This window comes from Eumetopias jubatus, unplaced genomic scaffold, assembly GCF_037043125.1.
Source record: "Eumetopias jubatus isolate StellerSeaLion01/CBP00866 unplaced genomic scaffold, mEumJub1_p1.0 scaffold_12, whole genome shotgun sequence".
Classification (NCBI taxonomy): Eukaryota; Metazoa; Chordata; class Mammalia; order Carnivora; family Otariidae; genus Eumetopias; species Eumetopias jubatus.
Window position 1 is genome coordinate 63,640,022 of NW_028274818.1, and position 23,681 is coordinate 63,663,702.

A 23,681-nucleotide genomic window follows, 5' to 3' on the forward strand; every position below is an offset into this window, starting at 1 on the left:
AGTAGTAAGGACATTTTAGCAATATTAATCCTTTCAATCCATGAATATGGAATATGTTTACATTTATCCATGTTTTCTTTAATTTTCCTCACCAGTGCTTTACAGTTTTTGGTATAGAAATCTTTCACATCTTTGGTTGATTCCTCTTTTCTTTTTTGTTGTTGTTGCTATTGTAAACGAGATTATATTTTTTATTTCCTTTTCACATGGTTCATTGTGAATAGAAGTCAACTTATTTTGAATGTTGATTTTTTTTTATTCTGCAACTTTATTAAATTAATTCACTAGCTCTAACAGGGTCTTTTGTTTTTAATTCTTTAGGGTGTTCTACATATATGATCATGTCATCTGCAAACACAGACAATTTTACTTCTTCCTTTCTGCTTTGAATGCCTTTCACTTCTTTCTCTTGTCTAATTGCTATAGCTAGAACTTTTAGTACAATGTTGAATAGAAATGGTAAGATTGGGCATCCTTACCTTGTACTGGATCTTGAGGAAAAGCTTTCAGTTTTTACCCATTGGTTTTTGTGCTAGCTGTGGAGACTCTATATACATAATCCTTTATTTTTTTTTGGATTTTTTTAAATTTTTTATTGTTATGTTAATCACCATATATTACATCATTAGTTTTTGATGCAGTGTTCCATGATTCATTGTTTGTTCATAACACCCAGTGCTCCATGCAGAATGTGCCCTCCTCAATACCCATCACCAGGCTAACCCATCCCCCTACCTCCTCTCCTCTAGAACCCTCAGTTTGTTTTTCAGAGTCCATCATCTCTCATGGTTCGTCTCCCCCTCTGACTTACTCCCCTTCATCCTTCCTTTCCTGTTATCTTCTTCTTTTTCTTTTTTCTTAAAATATGTTGCGTTATTTGTTTCAGAAGTACAGATCTGTGATTCAACAGTCTTGCACAATTGTTTTGAGGTAAGTTCCTACTAGACCTATTTTGTTGAGACTTTTTCTCATGAATGAATGTGGAATTTTTTTAAATGCTTTTCTGCATCTATTGAGATGATCATGTGGTTCTTATCTTTCATTCAATTAATGTGGTGTATCACATGGATTTATTTGCATATGTTGAACTATCTTGCATCCCATGGATGAATCCCACTTGGTCATGGTGTGTAATCTTTTTAATGTGCTGTGAAATTTGGTTTGCTAGTGTTTTATTAAGGAGTTTTGCATCTATGTTTATCAGAGATATTGGCCTGTAGTTTTATTTTCTTCTGGTGTATTTGTCTGGCTTTGGTATCAGGGTCATGCTGGCCTCATAAAATGAGTTTGGAAGTGTTCTCTCTTCTAGTTTTTGGAAGAATTGAAGAAGGATTCATATTAATTCTTCTTTGAATGTTTGGTAGAATTCACCCATGAACCCATCTATCTGTTCCTGGGTTTTCTTTTTTTGGGAGATATTTGATTATTGCTTCAATCTCTTTATTTGTTATTGGTCTGCTCAGGCTTTCTCTTCTTGATTCAATGTTAGTAAATTGTATGTTTCTAGGAATTTACCTATCCCTTCTAGTTTATCCAATTTGTTAGCATATAGTTGTTCTTAATAGTCTTTTATGATTCTTTTTATTTCTGAAGCATCTGTTGTAATGTCTCCTCTTTTATTTCTGATTTTATTTGAGTGTTCTTTTTTCTTAGTCTATTTTAGGATTTGACCATTTTGTTTATATTTCAAAACACTTACTCCTAGTTTCATTGATTTTTTTCCATATTGTTTTTCTGTTCTCTACGTGACTTATTTCTGCTCTGATCTTTATTATTTATTTCCTTCTGCTCACTTTGTGCTTAGTTTGTTCTTTTTCTAGTTCATTGAGGTGTAAAGTTAGGTTGTTTATTTGGGATTGTTCTTTTTTAATGTAGGCATTTATTGCTTTCATCTAAGTACTGCTTTTGATACATACCATAAGTTGTGTTTTTGTTTTCATTCATCTTGAGGTCTTTGTAAACTTCCCTATTGATTTCTTCCTTGATCCAATGGTTGTTCAAGAGTATGTTGTTTAGTTTTCCTGCATGTGTGAATCTTCACATTTTCTTACAGTTATTGAATTCTACTTTCATTATATTGTGGTTGGAAAAGATACTTGGAATTATTTTAATCCTCTTACATTTTTAAGGCATGTTTTTTGACCTCTAATGATCTAGGTTGGAAAATATGCACTTGAGGAGAATGTGTATTCTTCTGATGGTGATGAAAAGTTTTGTATATGTCTGTTAGGTACCCTTGATCTATAGTGTTGTTCAAGTCAGCTGTTTTTTAATTGTTTTTCTATCAGGATGTTTTAACCATTATTGAAAGTGGGACGCTGGGGCACCTGGGTGGCTCAGTCAGGGTCCTGGGATGGAGCCCCGCATCGGGTTCCCTGCTCAACAGGGAGCCTGCTTCTCCCTTTGCCCCTCCCCCTGCTTGTGCTTTCTCTCTTTCTCTCTCAAATAAATAAATAAAATCTTTAAAAAAAAGAAGGTGGGACATCGAAAACTTCTACTATTATTGTATTGCTGTATCTGTCTTCCAATCTGTCAATATTTGCTTTATATAGTTAGGTGCTCTGATGTTGAGTATATATATATTTATAAGTTGTTATTTTGTCCTGTTTAATTGATCCTTTTATCATTATATAATAACCTTATCTATAGAGACGGTTTTTTACTTAAATTCTATTTTCTCTGATATAAATGCAGTCACCCTTGCTTTGTTTTGGTTACCATTTGCATGGAATATTTTTTCCATCCCTTCACTTTTTTTATCTCCAAAAAACTTTATTAGCATGATTAAAAACATTTTTTAATAATGACAGAATTTCTAAATATGAAAGAGTATCAGTGGCTCTATTTTATAACAAAATATTTGCAAATGAATGGACAATTTTATTACTGGTCTTCATTTTATTAAAAACAATCCATATTTATTGGTTCCATGTGAATTCATGACTATTGCTTTGCCTGGGAATGAGTTTCCACTGCAATTAAGTAGAGAAAATATCTTCCATAATTGACCTGTATTACTGAGTAAAGAGTTGATAAAAATCCTCAAAGAATTGGGTTTTTGTTTTTTAAAAACATTCTTTTTATACACCACAAAGAAATAATTAGTATTTTGGCTTTTTAAATTCCTACATGATATTCAGAATGGCAGTCCCCAAAGGTCCTCCCTTCACATGTGTAATTGCAAAAACAGACATTCTTCTGGAGTGTACATTCTTGGGGTGGGCTCTGAAGACTTGGGCCTCCATATGTTTGTACTGGTTTGAACATAAAAAGAGCATCATCCAGAATGTAGTAGTCATTATACATGTTGCTTTGACACAGGTATGGTAGTCTGGTGAAAGCTTCAATAACAAAACCAGCCTTTCTGAAAACTTTAAGCAGACCACTCCCTTGTTCTTGCCAACTCTGTCCCTTAATTTCTAAAATTTCTGATGGTTTCTCCCACTTGCCACCTGTTTTCCACATAGCAATGGAAGGGTAAAACCAGGGTAAGGATGACCCTGCCTCTAGTTGGCTCCAAGACACTTCTGATACCTTTTAATAAGTCACAGACTGATCATAGTGGTCCAGCAAATTGAAGCAGCTGATGACACCATACTGGAAGCCTTTATTCTGCATTTATTTATACCAGATATTCTGTATTTCTTCTTCTGAGGCTGTCATATCATAATTTCAGATAGCTCAGTGGCATACATTTCTTCAAAATGAGGGCTCATGATTTTTGTGACTTCTCCATCTCCAGCACTGAAATCAAGAAGACTATGGATTTTCCAGTTTGGATTAATTTTTAGTAGTCTCTGAAACTGACCTGGTGAAAACACAAACATTGAGCATCTTCCTAGCAACCCACTGATAGATGTTCTAGACATAAACAGGTTAAGAACAGATGACACAAAAGAGTGATAAAATTAGATAAAAAGCCAGCCCGATTTCCCAATGCTGTTGTTTAAGATCTGTGTTCCTTGATCAAGATTACTCTGAACAAAAACAGCCTGGAGTGATTAGCATAATTTCTCTCCATTGTACACATACTCCTGGTGGTTCCCCTTCCTGCCACCTGCTGCCACCATCGTACCGCTTGTCATGTTCACTTACAGGGAGTGGGTGAGCAGGTTCCACAGAGTCCACATCCTCTGCACTAGCCATATGGTCACCAGGCTCAGGCACAGCCAGCCCAGGAACAGTCTCATTAGGGGCCATGGCCACTCTTTTGATCACTGCCAGTACCTGGGTGAGGAGAAGAAGCTGCTGCCTGGCAGCACTAGAGCTATCATGCCCAACTTGCCCATCCAGCCCCTCTCCCATCCCTTCACTTTTAGCCCATGTGTGTCTTTAAATCTAAAGTGAGTCTCTTGTGGACCACATATTGCTGGATCTTGGTTTGTTATTGTTTTTATCCATTCAGACCCTCTATACCTTTTGATTGGGGAATTTAATCCATCTACATTTAAGAAATTGTTGATAGGCGAGGACTTAATATTACCATTTTGTTAATTGTTTTCTGTTTAATTTGCAGCTGCTTTGTTCCTCTCTTTCTTGATGTCCTCCTTTGGGGGATTTTTGTAGAGCTTTGCTATGATTCTTTTTATCTTTTGTATATCGACTAAAGGTTTTTTCTTTGTGATTACCTTGAGGCTTGCATAAATTATCTTGTAGTTAAAGTGTTTAAGCTGATAGAACTTAACTTCAACTGCATATAAAACTACATTTTTACTCTGCCCCCTTTGTGTTCTTATAGTCAGAGACTTCTTTTTTACTTCTTTTTGTGTTGTATATCCATTAACAGATTTTTCTTCTTTAACTTTTAGATTAGCATTAAAAATAATTTATGCATCACCATTACAATTTTACCTTGTTCTGCGTTTGTCTATATAGTTTTCTTTACCAGTGAGATTTATGCTTTCATATGCTGGGGTTCAGATTGGTGAAGACTGTGGGGGTCCTCAGTAGAGAAGGCTGTGGAGGTCCATGATGGTGGTGAGGGCTGCTGGAGCCTCCCTGCTCTCCTTGTCCCCCATGGGAAGTTGTAGGCAGCAGAATTCCTCTTGGCATTCAACTGTGCTGTCCTGAGGGTTAGGGTAATGCAGGTTAAGTGCCTCCTGTATTTTCTGCACACCATCTTCAGATTTTGTGCTCCACTGGGTTGCTGAAGTTTCTTAACTATACTCTGGAGCTCTCCCAAAGCTCTTTTGTCCATGGAGTGTTGTTAAATTGTTGTTTTTGTGAGAGAACCTCCTCATCTGCCATCTTGCTGATGTCACTCCTCGTTTGTTAATTTTAATTTTTTCCAATTTTACTGAGATAAAATTGACATACTGTGTTAGTTTAAGGCTTGACTTATATATATTGTGAAGTGATTACCACAACATGCTGAGTTAACATCCATTATCTCATATAGATACAATAAAAAGAAAAAGTGAAGGAAGGAAGGAAGGGAGAGAGGGAGGGAGGGAGGAAGGGTTTCTTCTTGAGATGAGAATTCTTAGCATTTACTCTCTTAACAACTTTCCTGTATACCATATAGCAGTGTTAGTGGTAGCCACAATGCTGTATATCACATCCCTAGTACTTATTTATCTTATAAATGAAGTTTGTACCTTTCATCACTTCCTCCAATTTTCCTTCCCCAACTGCCTGCCTCTGGTAATCATAAATCTGATCTCTTTTTCCACAAGTTTGGTTTTTTAAAAAGACTCCACATATAAGTGAGATCATCCAGTATTTGTCTTTCTCTGACTTCTTTCACTTAGCATAATGCCCTCATGTTGTCACAAATGGCAGGATTTCCTTGGGGTTTATTTTATGGCTGAATAATATTCCACTGTGTATATACAGTATATCACAATTTCTTTATCTGTTCACCCATCACTTGGACACAGGTTGTTTCCATGTGTTAGCTATTATAAATAATGCTTCAATGAATATGGAGGTGCAGATAGCTTTTGGGTGTTTTCATTTCCTTTGAATATATTCCCAGAGGTGAAATTGTTAGATCATATGGTCATTCTATTTTTGTTTGTTTGTTTGTTTGTTTTACAGTCCTCCATACTGTTTTCCATAGTGGCTGTACCAGTTGCACCAATGTACAAGTGTTCCCTTTCTTCCATATCCAGGCCAGCATTTGTTATCTCGTGTTTTCTTTTTTTTTATTAAGGCTATGCTAACAGACATGAGGTATCATCTCATTGTGGGTTTGATTTGCATTTTCCTAATAACTGGTGATGTTGAGCATATTTTCAAGTACCCATTGCCCATTTTTATGTCTTCTTTGGAAAAATGCTTGTTCAGCTTTTTGACCATTTTTCAATCAGATTATTTGGCTTGTAGCTATTGAGTTATATGAGTTCTTTAAACATTTTGAATATTAATCCCTTATGAGATAAAGCTTTGCAAATATTTTTCCCATTCCATAGGTTATATTTTCACTTTGTTGTTTCTTTTTCTTTGCAGAAGCTTTTTAAATTTGACATTGCCCCACTTGTTTAATTTTGATTTTGTTTCTTGTGTTGTGTCATACCACAAAAAATTCAATGCCAGGACCCATGTCAAGGAGCTTTTTTCCAATGTTTTCTTCTAGGAGTTTTATAGTTTCAGGTCTTACATTTAAGATTTTAATCAATTTTGAGTTAATTTTTGTGAGTGTAAGACGGTGTCTAGTGTCAATCTTTTACTCATGAATATCCAATTTTCCTCAGCACCATTATTGAAGAGACTCCTCTCCATCTAGTGTTCTTGGCTCCTTGTCTCAAGTAGTGGTTTACTGCATATGCTTCAGTTTATTTCTGAACTTCCAATTCTGTTCCAATGATCTATTTGTCTGTTTTTATGCCAGGACCATCCTACTTTGATTACTGTAGCCTTATAACATAGCTTGAAATCAGGAAGTGTGATGCCTCCTGCTTTATTCTTCTTTCTCAGGATTACCTTGGCTATTCGGAATCTTTTTTGGTTCCATATAAATTTTAGAATTCTTTTTTCTACCTTTGCAGAAAAATGCCATTGAACTCTTAATAGGGATTATATTGAATCTATAGATGGCTTTCAGTAATGAACACAGAAATACCTTTCCATTTATTTGTGTCTTCTTCAATTTCTTTCATCAGTGTCTTATAGTTTTCAGTGTACAGATCCTTCACCTTCTTGGTTAATTTTATTCCTAAGTATTTTTTATTGTTTTGATGCTATTGTAAATGAGATAATTTTCTTTATTTCTTTTTCAGGTAATTTATTGTTAGTATATAGAAATGTGACTGATTTTTGTGTGTTAATTTCTATCCCGCAACTTTAATAACTTTTGGATTAGATCTAACAGGGTTTTGTTTTGTTCTTTTGTGGGATTTTTTTGGTGGAATTTTAAGATTTTCTATATACAAGGTCATATCATTAGCAAACAGACAATTTTACTTTCTCCTTTCCTATTCTGATGCCTTTCTTTTTCTTGCTTGGTTTCTCTGGCTAGGACTTCCAGTACTGTGTTGAATAAGAGTTAAAGGTAGGAACCCTTTTCTTGTTCCTGATATTAGAGATAAAGTTTTCAACCATTCACCATTGAATATGATGTTAGCTGTGATTTTTGTCAGATATTGCCTTTGTCATGTTGAGGTATGTTTCTTCTACACGTAATTTGTAAAGGAGTTTTTAACATAAATAGATGTAGAATTTTGTCAAATGTTTTTCCTGTGTCTACTGAGATAATCATATGATTTTTGTCTTTCATTCTATTCATGTGATGTAACTTATTTGTTGATTTGCGTATGTTGAACCATCCTTGCATCCCAGGGAAAAATCCCACTTGATCATCATGTATGTGCTATTGAATTTGGTTGGTTAGTATGTAGTTGAGAATTTTGCACCTATATTCATCAGTAATATTGGACTATAATTTGTCTTCTAGTAGTGTCCTTTTCTGGTTTTGGTATCAGGGTAATGCTGGACTTGTAAAATGAGTTTGGGAGCATTCCCTTTTCTTTGATTTTTTGGAAGAGTTTTAGAAGGATAGGCATTAATTCTACATTAAATTCTTAGCAAAATTTATCAATAAAACCTTTATTTTTTTTACTCAAATGTCATATTTTATTTCTTTTTTTAATTAGCATATAAAGTATTATTTATTTTGGGGGTACAGGTCTGGGATTCATCAGTCATACACAATTCACATTGCTCAGCATAGCACATACCCTCCCCAATGTCCATCACCCAGCCACCCCTTCCCTCCCACCCCCCTCCTCTCCAGCAGCCCTCAGTTTGTTTCTTATGATTAAGAGTCTCTTATGATTTGTCTCCCTCTCTGGTTTCATCTTGTTTCATTTTTTCCTCTCTTCCCCTATGATCCTCTGCCTTGTTTCTCAAATTCCATATATCAATGAGATCATATGATAATTGTCTTTCTCTGATTGACTTATTTTGCTAGGCATAATACCCTCTTGTTCCAACCACATCGTTGCAAATGGCAAGATTTCATTTTTTAATGGCTGCATAATATTCCATTGTGTGTGTATACACACACACACACACACACACACACACACACACATATATATATATACCACATCTTCTTTATCCATTCATCTATCAATGGACATCTAGGCTCTTTCCATAGTTTGGCAAAAACTTTATTTTTAATAATAGTCATCCTAAAGGATATGAAGTTGTATCTCACCATGGTTTTGATTTGCATTTCCCTAATAATTAGTAATGTTGAGTATCTTTTCATGTGCCTATCAGCTATTTGTATAATCTTCTCTGGATAAATGCTATTCAAGTCCTTTGTCTATTTTTTAATTGGGTTTTGTTGTTGTTGTTGTTGAGTTTTAGAAATTCATTATATATTCTGTATATTAATCTGTTGTATTATATGTGATTTGCAAATATTTTCTTCCATTCTGTGAGTGAGTTGCCATTTTACTCTTTTGAGAGGTCTTTTGGTACACAAAAGTTTTAAATTTTGATGAGGTCCAATTTGTCTATTTTTCCTTTAGTTGCCTATGCCTTTGGAGTCATATCCAAAAAATCAATGTTAGATCCAATGTCATGAAGATTTCTGTCTATTTTCTTCTAGAGATTTCATAGTTTTACCTTTTATGTTTAAAGAATGCACTATTGATACACCCAACAACTTGGATGGATGCTGAGTTAAAAAGTCAATTTTAAGTGTTGTGTAATGTGTGATTCCATTTATAACAGATTTTAGAGGTGACAAAACTGTACTAATTGAAAACAGATAAGTGATTGCCAGAAGTTAGAGTTAGCAGGCAGTTGTGACTCTTAAGGGTTAACATGAAGGAGTTTGTTATTTGTGATGGAACAGTTCCATAATCTGTATTCTATAACAGTTCTATATTGTGGGTGATGGTTACATAAATCTAGACATATGATAAAATTTCACAGAACTATACCCAAAAAAAGAAGCACTTTGTAAAAAAGAATGATGAAATTTTAATAAGGTTCATACCTGAGTTAACAGTGTTATATCATCAATTTCCTGGGTTTTGACAGGCACTAAGATTATATAAGCTATTATCACTGGGGAAAGCTGACTCACTTCTTGTGAGTCAAACTATTTCAAAAAAATAGTTATAATTCTATTTTAAAATGCCTTTAACATTTGCCAATTGTACTAAGAATAAAATCCAAACTATTTTCCAGGACCGACAATGCTTAGCATGATGTGGTTCCTGCCTGTCTTTTATCTAACCTTTTCCTGTACTATTTCTCTCTTACTACATTCTAGCCATTATCTTCCTTTCAATTTCTCAAACATAATAATTCCTCTCCTCCCTCAGAGCCTTTGTAACTGTTGTTCATTCTGTCTGGAATGTTCCTCTCACAGCTGTATTGTGAAAGAACTATACTCTCTTCTGGGTGATGACATTTTTTTCTTCTTTATTCATTCAACAAATATTAATGCAGAGGGACGCCTGGGTGGCTCAGTCAGTTAAGCATCTGCCTTCAGCTCAGGTGATGATCCCGGGGTCCTGGGGTCAAGTCCTGCATCAGGCTCCTTGCTCAACGAGGAGCCTGCTTCTCCCTCTGCCTGCCACTCCCCCTGCTTGTGCTTTCTCTCTCTCTCTCTAATAAATAAATAAAACCTTTAAAAAAATATGTTAATGCAGATTTAGGAGGCAGAGCCTCAAGGCAGCAGTGCAGTTTTGGACATATTGGTTTGAAGTGTTTGTAAGACAAGCAAAATCATTAAAAATCTAGTTAGGTACATAGATCTGGAGCTAGAATATAAAATTTGGGATCTGGGCCATATAATTTGATCAGTTTTATAGGAATGGAATGATATTTGAAGCCATGTGACTGAGTGAGATTACCTAGGAAGAGAATGTACTATGAGAAAGGTACTGGGAGGAAGAAAATCTGGGACCAAGCCTGGGGATCTCTAATAGAGCAAGGAGCAAATGGTAACATGGAAGCCAAGTAAGAGAGTGTTTCAAAGGAGGAGATTAGTCCAACGTATCAAATGCTGCTGAAAAAAAAATCAGATAAACACAAAGTATATTAATTTTCTATAACCATATATTGATGTTATAACTGGAAAAATACTTTTTAAAATAATAATACGGAGTTTGACATCAGCATCGTGACATTTGTTGTCATAAATTACTAATAATAAAATAAACTCACACATTCCTTTTAGAAATTATTTCAATAGTACATATCAAGAGTTTTTAAAGTGTTTAAAGTTTTGACCCAGTAATCACATTTCCAAGAATCTAATTAAAGAAATAGTCTATAGTGTGGAAAAGACTGTACATCTGATGATATCCATGGCAATAATATTTATAATAGTGAAAAAATAAAAATTACCTCAATGTCCAGTAGGGGAGTGTTAAATCAATGATGATAATTCACTCAATGGACTATCATACTATCATTAAAAATGATGTTTATATAGATTTCTAGTTATATAACATGGATGCATAACAGTAGCCTACATTTGGTAAATTCTAAGAAATATACTAAATGTGTTTTTTATTTTTATAATTTCTATATGTTAATTTTTGCCATATTTATAAAATTATCTTTAATGACAATGAATTATCCTCTTGATGGAAAACCATACTTTTAATAAGCTTGTTTGAATGATTGTCTTAACTTTTTCTTAAACTATCCTTTTATCTATTATATTTTCGGTATGTGGCACTTATTATGTTTTATTCCTGTCTCAGTCTATGCTACATTTATTCCTTTCCTTTGCAGTTATATGAAAGACAGTTACTTGTATTTAAAATTCTGAATAGTGTAAAAAATAAAATAAAATTCTGAATAGTGAATAAAACTTTCAGAAGTAAAATTTAAAATATCCATTATTTATTATGTACCAGGCAAATCTATACTTCTCTATCAAAATCAACAAATGTGTATTCTTCAAGGAGGCCTTCCCTGACCACATTCACTCTCAAAATTAGGTTAAATCCTATTAGATAACTCCATAGTCCCAATGAATACGCTCTAACTGACACTCATCGTAGCAATCCCAAAGTCTCCTTTGTTGATGGTTGACATTTCTAGGAAATTAACTGGAGCATTATTGGAGGATTAGGGCAGAAGGAAGACATGGAATTTTCTTTTATTTATTTTTTATTAAAGATTTTTATTTATTTATTTTGAGAGAGAGAGAGTGTGTGCTGAGCAGGGGGAGGGACAGAGGCAGAAGGAGAGCGAGAATCTCAAGCAGACTCTACACTAAGCATGGAGCCGGAAGAGGGCTGGATCTCATGACCCTGAGATCAGGACCTGAGCCAAAACCAAGAGTCAGAGCTTAACCAACTGAGCCTGCCAGGTGCCCCAGAAGCTATGGAATTTTAGACTGACCCTCATTATCTGATTTTTTTTTCCTAGGGATTCCCTATAATGAAACCATTGCCCCTATTCCAAAAATATCTATCAGGAAAAAAAAACAGTCAATTCAACTACTCCTTAAATCTCATTAGAACAAGAGGAAGCATGTCAGATCTATTATTATACTAAGAGAACTTTTGTTAAAGCCTCCAGATGTCATTTGAAACCTACCTTGAAAGATTATGTTGAGGGTGGCTGGGTGGCTGTTGGGTAAGTGTCTTACTTCAGGTCGTGATCTCAGAGTCCTAGGATGGAGCCCCACATAGATCCCTGCATGGGCTCCAAGTAGGGTCCAACTAGGGCTCTGCACTCAGCAGGGAGTCTACTTCTCCCTCTCCCTCTGCCCCTCCCCCTGCTTGTATTCTCTCTCTCAAATAAAATCTTTTTTTTAAAAAAAGAATATGTTTTGAAGTCAGATTCATATAGAAATAATCCTAACAGGTTAGTTTTAGGAACTCCATTACACAGTTCATTGAGACTAAAACATGAGGGTATTTATTTAAAGGTCCCCATAATCTCAATTCATTCAGGAATCTAACTATGTATAGTATTTTCAACATGTTGGAAATGGTATTACAACTTCTTTGTGATTCATAAAGTTCAATGGGGAGGAAGCTATATGGTAGAAAAAAAACAGACTCTTGAAAATCTGGTAAATGTATAAATATAAATAATGTCTTAGCTAAAATAACAAATTTAATATATCATGATTTAATTTCAGAATAATTTTTGTCTATGAAAAGTAAAAAGAGGATTTTTTTTTACAGAATTCCATAATACTTACCAAGCAGTTGGCCACTTTGGGACAGAAGCCTGGCATATATACAACTCTGAGGAGAAGAATTTATCTTCCATATGACAAAATGAAGAATGGGTATTTAATTTTAAATTTTCACATATAAATTTTATTTTTAAAATTTAGTAAAATAACTATCAGAAATTTAAAGTAAAGAGGAGGAAATGAACCATGAGAGAATATGGACAACGAAAAACAATCTGGGGGTTTCAGAGGAGAGGAGGTTGGGGGTAGGGGGTAACAGGGTGATGGGTATTGAGGAGGGCACGTGCTGTGATGAGCACTGGGTGTTATACTTAACTAATGAATCATTGAACACTACATCAAAAACTAATTATGTACTATACAGTGGCTAACTGAACATAATTTTTAAAAAAAGAAATTTTAAAACCCTAGTGGAATTTCATGTAATATATATAATTTCCAAGTAGCTTCTTTCATGATACACAAAAAAATTGTTAACAGTCAGAACTAGTTACCAACTTAGAAACTGGCAGTCACACTTCTGGATTATCATTTTACAACTGGGTATTAATAGCTAAACTTCAGTCCCAGAGCCTCATTCAGGATGTGGGCAAATCCTGGCATATCTCAAAATGCTTCCTGCCGGTTCAGAAAAGTGAACCACAGTGGTGTAACTGATGCCACAATCATTACCACCATCAGTACACACATACACACAACAAATACCACCTGAAAGATAAAATCTGTTACTGTTAAATTCAGTAAGTGCTTATGGGGTTTAGACAGGCTTTCTTAATCTATTTCAACTAGGCACAGGGCAAGGTGCTTATAACTAAAAGATACAATTCCTGCCCTCAGTAACCTTACCTGAGGTGGGGAGACAAGTAAAAAAATAGAGGCGAACCCAGGTGAAATGGAATAGAGGGTGCACCAGTTAAGGTTTGGATGAAAGGGAATCAAGGGGGACTTTTCTAAAGAGGTGACATCAGCAGTATTGAAAAATAAAAATTAGCTAATTGGGGGAGCATTCCAAACAGAGAGGCAACATATACAAGAGCTTTCAAGCAGAAACCTAAGAAAGCAGACACATTTCAGGAGATACAAAGAAGTTGAATTCATGGGTAAAGTAAAGGATGACATTCAGAAAGAGAAGATGGTTTTAAACAATCATAATAATCCGGGGCTAAAATTCTTGCTGACTTTATAAAACTTTGGGAGATAGGGAGGTAGGAGAAATAGCCATTACAAAACCATCTAAAGGCTTGTCTGATTTAGCAGGCAGGTAGGAAAGTTATAGGTACCATTTGTTTCTTCTCTATTGTTAACTTTATGGAGCTTCATATACACATGATTCATCCTTTTAAAGTATACAATTCAATGGCTTTTAGTATACTTACAGAGTTGTGGGACTATCACCACTGTTTAATTCTAGAACATCTTTATCAACTCAAAAAGAAATCCTATTCTTTCCTCCTCCCAGTCCTTGGTACTACTAATCTATTTTCTGTCTCTATAGATTTGCCTATTCTGGATATTTCATATTAAGAGAATCATATAATATATGGTCTTTTGCAACTGGTTTCTTTCAGTTAGCGTAATGTTTTCAAGGTTCATCCATGTTGTAGCATGTATCAGTATTCCATTCCTAAAAAGGAATAAAAATTGCCAAATAATATTCCATTTTATGGATACACCAACTTTTAAAAAAATTCATTCTTCAGGTGATGGACATTTTGATTTTGTCCACTTTTAGACTATTATGAGTAGTGCTGCTGTGAACATTTATTTACAAGTCTTTGTGTAGACATAATGTTTTTATTTCTCCTGGGTGTATACCTAAGGTTGAAATTGTGAGTTATATGGTATCTAATTTCATTTCTTTGTTGTCAGAGAAAATATCTTGTGTGATTTCAATTCTCTTGTATGTATTGAAGTTTGTTCTATTGCCTAAAATATAGTTTGTCCTAGGGGATTTTCCATGTGCACTTGTGAAGAATGTATAGTCTGTTGTTGGGTGGAGTGTAGATATCTGTTAGGTTTAGTTGGTATAGAGAGTTGTTTAAGTGTTCTCTTTGTTGATCTTTTGCTATTTGTTCTATCCCAGTATTGAAAATGGTATATCAAATCTCCAACTATTATTTTTGTTGAACTGTCTATTTCCCCCTTCATCCTGTCAGTTTTTACTTCATATATTTTGGGTCTCTGTTGTCAGATGAATATGTTTATAATTATTATACTTTCCTGATGGATGACAAACTATCTTGACATTATAAAATGTTCTTTATCTTTGTACTATTTTTGCCTTAAAGTTATTTTCTCTGATACTACTATAGCCTTTCCACCTTTCTATGGTTGCCTTTGCATAATATCTTTTTTTACCCTTTACTTTCAACCTACTTGTATTTTTTTAAAGATTTTATTTATTTATTTGAGAAACAGAGGGAGAGTGTGCACAAGCAGGAGGAGGGGCAGAGGGAGAGGGAGAAGCAGACTCCCCACTGAGCAGGAAGCCCAACATGGGGCTCCATCCCAGGACCCTGAGATCATGACCTGAGCCAAAGTCAGATGCTTAACTGACTGAGCCACCCAGATGCCCCTCAACATATCTGTATTTTTGAATCTTAAATGTATCTCCTATAGACAACATATAGTTGGAACTTATTTTGTTATCAGTCTGATAATCCCTGCCATTTGATTAGACTGTTTAGTACACTCACATTTAATGTTATTATTGATATAGTTGGATTTATGTCTGCCATTTTATTTTCGCTTTCTATATTTCTCATGTCTTTTTTGTTCCTCTGTTCCTCTATTGTTCTCTTTTGCATTAAGTGAATATTTTCTAGTATAACAATTTAATTACATTAATTTCTACTGCATTTTTTAAAGATTTTGAAATCTAGGGCTGGCCATATACATATGGCACACTGCAACAATGGGAACACTTACATTGCACAACCAATTTGTAAGATAATTTTACATTATCACACAAAGCTAAAGATGCACATACCAATGGTTCAGCAATTCAATAGCAACATATATTCTACAGAAATCCATGCACAAGTGCACCAGGAGATGTGTGTATTTGTAGCAGAATTGTTTCTAATAACAAGAAAAAAATTGAAATTCTAATTTCCATTCATAGTGAAATGGGTAAGCATCCTATAATTATGCTATAGACTATATGCATTATACAGCAGTAAAAATGAATCAAACACAGCAATCCAAATCAACATGAATGAATTTCACAAACATAACATTGAAAGAAAAAGGCAAGTCATCATGGAAGAAAAGTACTGTATGATTCCATCTATATAAAGTACAAAACTTGAAAAATTAAATAATATATTATTTAACAATACATATAAGTGGTAAGCTAGTTTTATAAAGCATGAGAATTGACTTTTGTATATTAACCTTGTATCCTGCAACCTTGCTACAATTGCTTATTAGTTCCAGGATTTTTTTTTTATTTGTTCTTTGGGATTTTCTACATAGATAATCATGTCATCTGCAGATAAAGAACATTTTACTGCTGATGTAAGCTCTGTTCTTTCTCCTAGCCTTAAAAAAACAATAATACTAGGGGTGCCTGGCTGGCTCAGTTGGAAGAACATGCAACTCTTGATCTTGGGGTTGTGAGTTTGGGCCCCATGTTTGGTGTAGAGATTACTTAAAAATAAAATCTTTAAAAATAATAATAATAGGAGAAGAACCCAAGATGGCAGAGGAGTAGGAGACCTTAATTTCATCTGGTCCCAGGAATTCAGCTAGATAGCTATCAAACCATTCTGAACATCTGCAAACTCAACCAGAGATGGAAGAAAAGAATAGCTGCAACTCTACGAATAGAAAAGCGACCACTTTCTGCAAGGTAGGAGGTGTGGAGGAGTGAATCCAAGGTGATACATGGGAAAATAGACCATGGGTGGGGGAGGAAGACTCTGTCAGCCGGCTACCTGCAAGTGATAGAGCAGGGGAGCACAAAATCAGAACTTTTAGAAATCTGCTCCAGTGAGGGACTTTGCTCAGGTGGCTAAGCGGGGGGTGAAACCCTCGCTGGGGCAGTGTGGTCTCAAGATCCTCAGGGTCACAGGAAGACTGGGGGTGCCTGAGTATGACAGAGCTCCCAGGTATCAGAGCGGGGAGGCTGGCTGCAAAGAGTAAGCACAGGAGTGAGCTCTCAGCTCAGGGTTGCCGTAACTGTGATCTGTAGCACAGTTGGGACACTGCTCTTCAAGGAGGGCCCCAACAAGCAGCAGAACTGGAAAGACACCCCCTTCCCCAGGAGAGGCGGTGCAGGAGTTGCTCAGTTTGGGTTGTGTGCTTGAGATAGAAACTCTCCATCACATGCTGGGTGAGCACAGAGTGCAGCCGGAGAGTAAGGGAGACAGGAGTGACTGACTGCTTTTCTCTGAAGGCTCACTGAGGAGTGGGTCCCTGAGCTTTTAGCTCCGGGGCCAGAGATTGAGGACCACCATTTTCATTCTCATCCTCTAAAGCTACATGGAAAGCCTTTGGGGAACAAAAGCCACATAGAGCAAAAAGGAGCAGATTACTTAGCCTGGCCCCTGACAAGGGAGGTGCAATTCTGCCTGGGGCAAAGACATTTTGAGAATCAATGCAACAGGCCCCTCCCCCAGAGGATCAGCAAGACTACCCAGCCTAGACCAAGTTTACCAATCAATGAGAACTGCAAACCTCCAGAGCTAGCAGAATACAGCACATAGAATTCATGGCTTTTTTCCCCATGATTCTTTAGTCTTTCAACTTTAATTTTTTTAATTTTCTTTATTTCTTTCTTTTTTAAAATTTTTCTTCTTTCCTTTTTCAACCAACTTCTTATCTTATCAATTCCTTTCTTAAAATCTTTTTTAATTTCCATTTTACAGTCATATTCTATCCCTTCATTGTATTTAACTTTATTTTTGTATAAGTTTTTCTTTCATTAAAATTTTGGGATGCAGTTTCTTTTAACAGACCAAAATACACCCAAAATCTTCTGTATGGCTCTGTTCTATTCACCCGCTTTATCATATTCTCTCTTTCTCTCTCTCTCTCTTTCTTTTCTTCTTTTTTTGGGGAGGTTGTTTTGTTAAAGTATTTTTTAATTTTCATCTTTATAGATACATTCTATCCTCTCAATGTATTTAATTTTATTTTTGTATATATAAGTTTTTCTTTCTTTACAATTTTGAGATGTGGTTTCCTCTAACAAACTGACCAAAAGACACTCAGGAGATAATGATTGCTCTGTTCTATTCACCTGTCTGTTTATATTCCTTCCTGTGTTGTTGTTGTTGTTTCTTTCTCTTTTGTTTTTTCTTGTTTAATTTCCATTTTTACAGTTGAATTTGATCCTCTCATTGTATTTAATTTTATTTTTGTACATATACAAGTTTTTTTTTTCTTTACAGTTTTGGGATCTAGTTTTCTAAAAAACAGACAAAACTGCACACAGAATCCAGCATATTGTTCTATTCTGCTCACCTGTCTGATTATATTTTTTTTCCTGATTCCAGGTCTCTTCTGATTTGTTTAGTGTATATTATTCTGGGGTCATTGTTGCCCTTTTAGTATTTTGTTCTCCCATTCGTCTATTCTTCTCTGGACAGAATGACAAGAAGGAAAGACTCACCTCAAAAAAGAGAACAAGAGGCAGTACTGACTGCCAAGGACCTAATCAATATGGACATTAGTAAGATGTCAGAACTAGAATTCAGAATAACAATTATAAAATACTAGCTGGGCTTGGAAAAAAAAATAGAAAACATTAGATAATCTCGTTCTGGGGAAATAAAAGAACTAAAATCTAACCAACTCAAAATCAGAAAGGCTATTAATGAGATGCAAAAAAAAAAAAAAAATGGAGGCTCTAACTGCTAGGATAAAAGAAGCAAAAGAGAGAATTAGTGATATAGAAGACCAAACGATGGAGAATAAAGAAGCTGAGAAAAAGAGAGATAAACAACTATTGGATCACAAGGGAAGAATTCGAGAGGTATGTGATCCCATAAAGTGAAACAATATTAGAATAATTGGGATCCCAGAAGAAAAAGAAAGGGGGGGGCAGAAGGTATTTTGGAGCAAATTATAGCAGAGAACTTACCTAATCTGGAGAGGGAAACAGGCATCAAAATCCAGGAGGCAGAGAGAACCCCCCCTCAAAATCAATAAAAATAGGTCAACACCCCAACATCTAATTGTGAAACCTACAAACCTCAGAGACAAAGAGAAAATCCTGAAAGAGCTCGGGACAAGAGGTCTGTAACCTATAAGGGTAGAAACATTAGGTTGGCAGCAGACCTATCCACAGAGACCTGGCACACCAGGAAGGACTGCCATGATATATTCAGGATACTAAAGGAGAAAAATATGCAGCCAAGAATACTTAATCCAGCTAGGATGTCATCCAAAATAAAAGGAGTGATAAAAAGCCAGGACAAACAGAAACTAAAAGAATTTGTGATGACCAAACCAGCCCTACAAGAAATATTGAAAGGATTCCTCTAAGCAAAGAGAGAGCCCAAAAGTAACATAGACCAGAAAGGAACAGAGACAATATACAGTAACAATCACCTTACAGGCAATACAATGGCACTAAATTCATATCTTTCAATAGTTACTCTGAATGTAAATGGGCTAAATGCCCCAATCAAAAGACACAGGTTATCAGATTGGATAAAAAAGCAAGACTCATTGTTATGCTGCCTGCAATAGACTCATCTTAGACCCAAAGACACCTCCAGATTTAAAGTGAGGGGGTGGAAAACCATTTATCATGCTAATGGACACCAAAAGGAAGCTGGGGTGGCAATCCTTATATCAGACAAATTAGATTTTATACCAAAGACTGTAATAAGAGATGAGGAAGGACACTATATCATAATTAAAGGGTCTATCCAACAAGAAGCTCTAACAACTGTAAATATTTATTCCCCTAACACGGGAGCAGCCAATTATATAAGCCAATTAATAACAAAATCAAAGAAACAAAATGATAATAATATAATAATAGTAGGGGATCTTAACACCCCCCACTCACTGAAATGGACAGATCATCTAAGCAAAAGATCAACAAGGAAATAAAGACTTTAAAAGACACACTGGACCAAATGGACTTCACAGATATATTCAGAACATTCCATCCCAAAGCAACAGAATACACATTCTTCTCTAGTGTCCATGGAACAGTCTCCAGAATAGATCACATCTGAGTCACAAATCAGGTCTCAACTAGTACCAAAAGATTGGGATCATTCCCGGCATATTTTTGGACCACGGTGCTTTGAAACTGGAACTCAGTCACAAGAGGAAAGTTGGAAAGAACCCAAATCCATGAAAGCTAAAGAGCATCCTACTAAAGAATGAATGGGTCAACCAGGAAATTAAAGGAGAATTTTAAAAAATTCATGGAAACAAATGAAAATGAAAACACAACTGTTCAAAATCTTTGGGATGCAGTAAAAGCAATCCTAAGAGGGAAGTGTATAGCACTACAAACCTTTCTCAAGAAACAAAAAATGTCTCAACTACACAACCTAACCCTACACCTAAAGGAGCTGGAGAAAGAACAGCAAATAAAGCCTAAACTCAGCAGGAGAAGAGAATTAATAAAGATTAGAGCAGGAATCAATGAAATAGAAACCAAAAGAACAGTAGAACAGATCAATGAAACTAGGAGCTGGTTCTTTGAAAGAATAAAATTGATAAACCCCTGGCCAGACTTATCAAAAAGAAAAGAGAAAGAACCCAAATAAATAAAATCATGAATGAAAGAGGAGAGAGCACAACCAACACTGAAGAAATAAAAACAATTGTAAGAACATATTATGAGCAACTATATGCCAACAAATTAGACAATCTTGAAAGAATGGATGCATTCCTAGAGACGTATAAACTACTAAAACTGAACCAGGAAGAAATAGAAAACCTGAACAGACCCATAACCAGCAAAGAAATTGAAGCAGTAATCAAAAATCTCAGTAAACAAAAAACAAAATCAGTAAACAAACAAGAGCCTAGGGCCAGAGGGCTTCCCAGGGGAATGCTACCACACATTTAAAGAATTAATACCTATTCTTCTGAAGCTGTTTCAAAAAATCAAAATGGAAGGAAAACTTCCCAACTCTTTTTATGAGGCCAGCAGCATTACCTTGATCCCAAAACAGACAAAGACCCCACCAAAAAGGATAATTACAGACCAATATTCCTGATGAACATGGATGCCAAAATTCTCACCAAAATACTAGCCAATAGGATCCAACAGTACATTAAAAGGATTATTCACCACGACAAATTGGGATTTATTCCTGGGATTTATTCCTGCAAGGTTGGTTCAACATCTGCAAATCAATGTGATACACTACATAAATAAAAGAAAGGACAAGAACCATATGATCCTCTCAATAGATGCAGAAAAAGCATTTGACAAAGTACAGCATCCTTTCTTGATTAAAACTCTTAACAGTGTAGGGATAGAGGGTACATACTTCCAATATGATAAAGGCCATCTGTGAAAAACCCACAGCAAATATGATTCTCAATGGGGAAAAACTGAGAACTTTCCCCCTAAGGTCAGGGACATGGCAGGGATGTCCACTATCCCAACTGCTGTTCAACATAGTATTAGAACTCCTAGCCTCAGCAATCAGACAACAAAAAGAAATAAAAGGCATCGGAATTGGCAAAGAAGTCAAACTCTCTCACTCTTTGCAGATGACATAATACTTTATGTGGAAAACCCAAGAGATTCCATCCCAAAGTTGCTAGAATTCATATAAGAATTCAGTAAAGCGACAGGATATAAAATCAATGCACAGAAATCAGTTGCATTTCTATACACCAACAATGAGACAAAAGAAAGGAGTCCATCCCATTTACAATGGCATACAAAACCATAAGATACCTAGAAATAAATCTAACCAAAGAGGCAAAGAATCTGTACTCAGAAAACTATAGAATACTCATGAAAGAAATTGAGGAAGACACACAGAAATGGAAAAACGCTCCATGCTCATGAAGTGGAAGAACAAATATTGTGAAAATGTCTATGCTACCTAGAGCAATCTACACATTTAAAGCAATCCCTATCAAAATACCACCAACTTTTTTCACAGAACTGGAACAAATAATCCTAAAATTTGTATGGAACCAGAAAAGACCCTGAATAGCCAAAGGAATGTTGAAAAGAAAAGTAAAGTTGGTGGCATCACAATTCCGGACTTCAAGCTCTATTACAAAGCTGTCATCCTCAAGACAGTATGGTACTGGCACAAAAACAGACACATAGATCAGTGGAACAGAATAGAGAGCCCAGAAATGGGCCCTCAACTCTATGGCCAACTAATCTTTGACAAAGCAGGAAAGAATGTCCAATGGAAAAAAGACAGTCTCTTCAACAAATGGTGTTGGGAAAATTGGACAGCCACATGCAGAGGAATGAAGCTGGACCATTTCCTTACACCACACACAAAAATAGACTCAAAATGAATGAAAGACCTAAATGTGAGACAGGAATCCATCAAAATCCTTGAGGAGAACACAGGCAGCAATCTCTTCTACCTCAGCCGCAGCAACTTCTTCCTAGAAACATCGCCAAAGGCAAGGGTAGTAAGGGCAAAAATGAACTGTTGGAACTTCATCAGGATAAAAAGCTTTTGCACAGCAAAGGAAACAGTCAACAAAACCAAAAAACAACTGACAGAATGGGAGAAGATATTTGCAAATGACATATCAGATAAAGGGCTAGTATCCAAAAACTATAAAGAACTTATTGGGGCGCCTGGGTGGCTCAGTCATTAAACATCTGCCTTCAGCTCAGGTCATGATCCTGGGGTCCTGGAAACGACCCCTGCATCAGGCTCCCTGCTCTGCAGGAAGCCTGCTTCTCCCTCTCCCACTCCCCCTACTTGTGTTCCCTCTCTCCCTGTCTCTCTCTGTGTCAAAAAATAAGTAAAATCTTTAAAAAAAAAAACTTATCAAACTCAACACCCAAAGAACAAATAATCCAATCAAGAAACGGGCAGAAGACATGAGCAGAGATTTCTGCAGAGAAGACATACAAATGGCCAACAGACACATGAAAAAATGCTCAACATCACTCGTCATTAGGGAAATACAAATCAAAACCACAATGGGATACCACCTCTCACCAGTTAGAATGGCTAAACTTAACAAGTCAGTAAACAACAGATGTTGGCAAGGATGCGGAGAAAGGGGAATGCTCCTACACTGTTGGTAGGAATGCAAGCTGGTGCAGCCACTCTGGAAAACAGTATGGAGGTTCCTCAAAAAGTTGAAAATAGAGCTACCCTATGACCCAGCAATTGCACTACTGGGTATTTACCCCAAAGATACAAATGTAGTGATCCGAAGGGGCACTTGCATCCCAATGTTTATAGCAGCAATGTCCACAATAGCCAAACTATGGAAAGAACCCAGATGTCCATCAATAGATGAAGAGATAAAGAAGATGTGACATATTTATATGTGTGGTGGAATATTATGCATCCATCAAAAAAATCCTGCCATTTGCAACAACATGGATGGAACTAGAAGGTATTATGCTAAGCGAAATAAGTCAATCAGAGAAAGCCAATTATCATACGATCTCACTGATACGAGGAATTTGAGAAACAAGACAGAGGATCATGGTGAAGGGAGGGAAAAATGAAACAAGACAAAACCAGAGAGGGAGACAAACCATAAGAGACTCTTAATCTCAGGAAACAAACTGAGGGTTGCTGGGGTGGAGGGAGTGGGAGGGATGGGGTGGCTGGGTGATGGACATTGGGGAGGGTATGTGCTATGGTGAGCACTGTGAATTGTGTAAGACTGATGAATCACAGACCTGTACCCCTGAAACAAGTAATACATTATATGTTAATTTTTAAAAAATGTTTTAAATGTTAAAAAAAGAACATTTTATTACTTCCTTCTCTATCTTGTATGCCTTTTATTTCCTTCTCTCGTCTTACTATGGCAGACACTTCCAGTGTGATCTTGAATAGGAAGGGTAATCAGAGGAGACATCTTTGCCTTGTTCACAGTAGGAATGGATCTAGTTTCTCAC

At 35.9% G+C, this 23,681-nt stretch overlaps 1 protein-coding gene and 1 pseudogene across 2 annotated transcripts in view; one reads left to right on the plus strand and one right to left on the minus strand.

The window, feature by feature from the left end:
* Positions 1–23,681, plus strand: part of CATSPERE (catsper channel auxiliary subunit epsilon) — a 172,688-nt gene that overhangs the window by 73,144 nt on the left and 75,863 nt on the right. For both annotated transcript variants that reach the window (XM_088016862.1, XM_088016863.1), the window contains exon 8: positions 12,615–12,721. In XM_088016862.1, the coding sequence (XP_087872988.1) occupies positions 12,615–12,721 (107 nt within the window). The remainder of the gene's footprint in view (positions 1–12,614; positions 12,722–23,681) is intronic.
* On the minus strand, positions 3,118–4,190 carry LOC114215610 (protein-L-histidine N-pros-methyltransferase pseudogene; annotated as a pseudogene).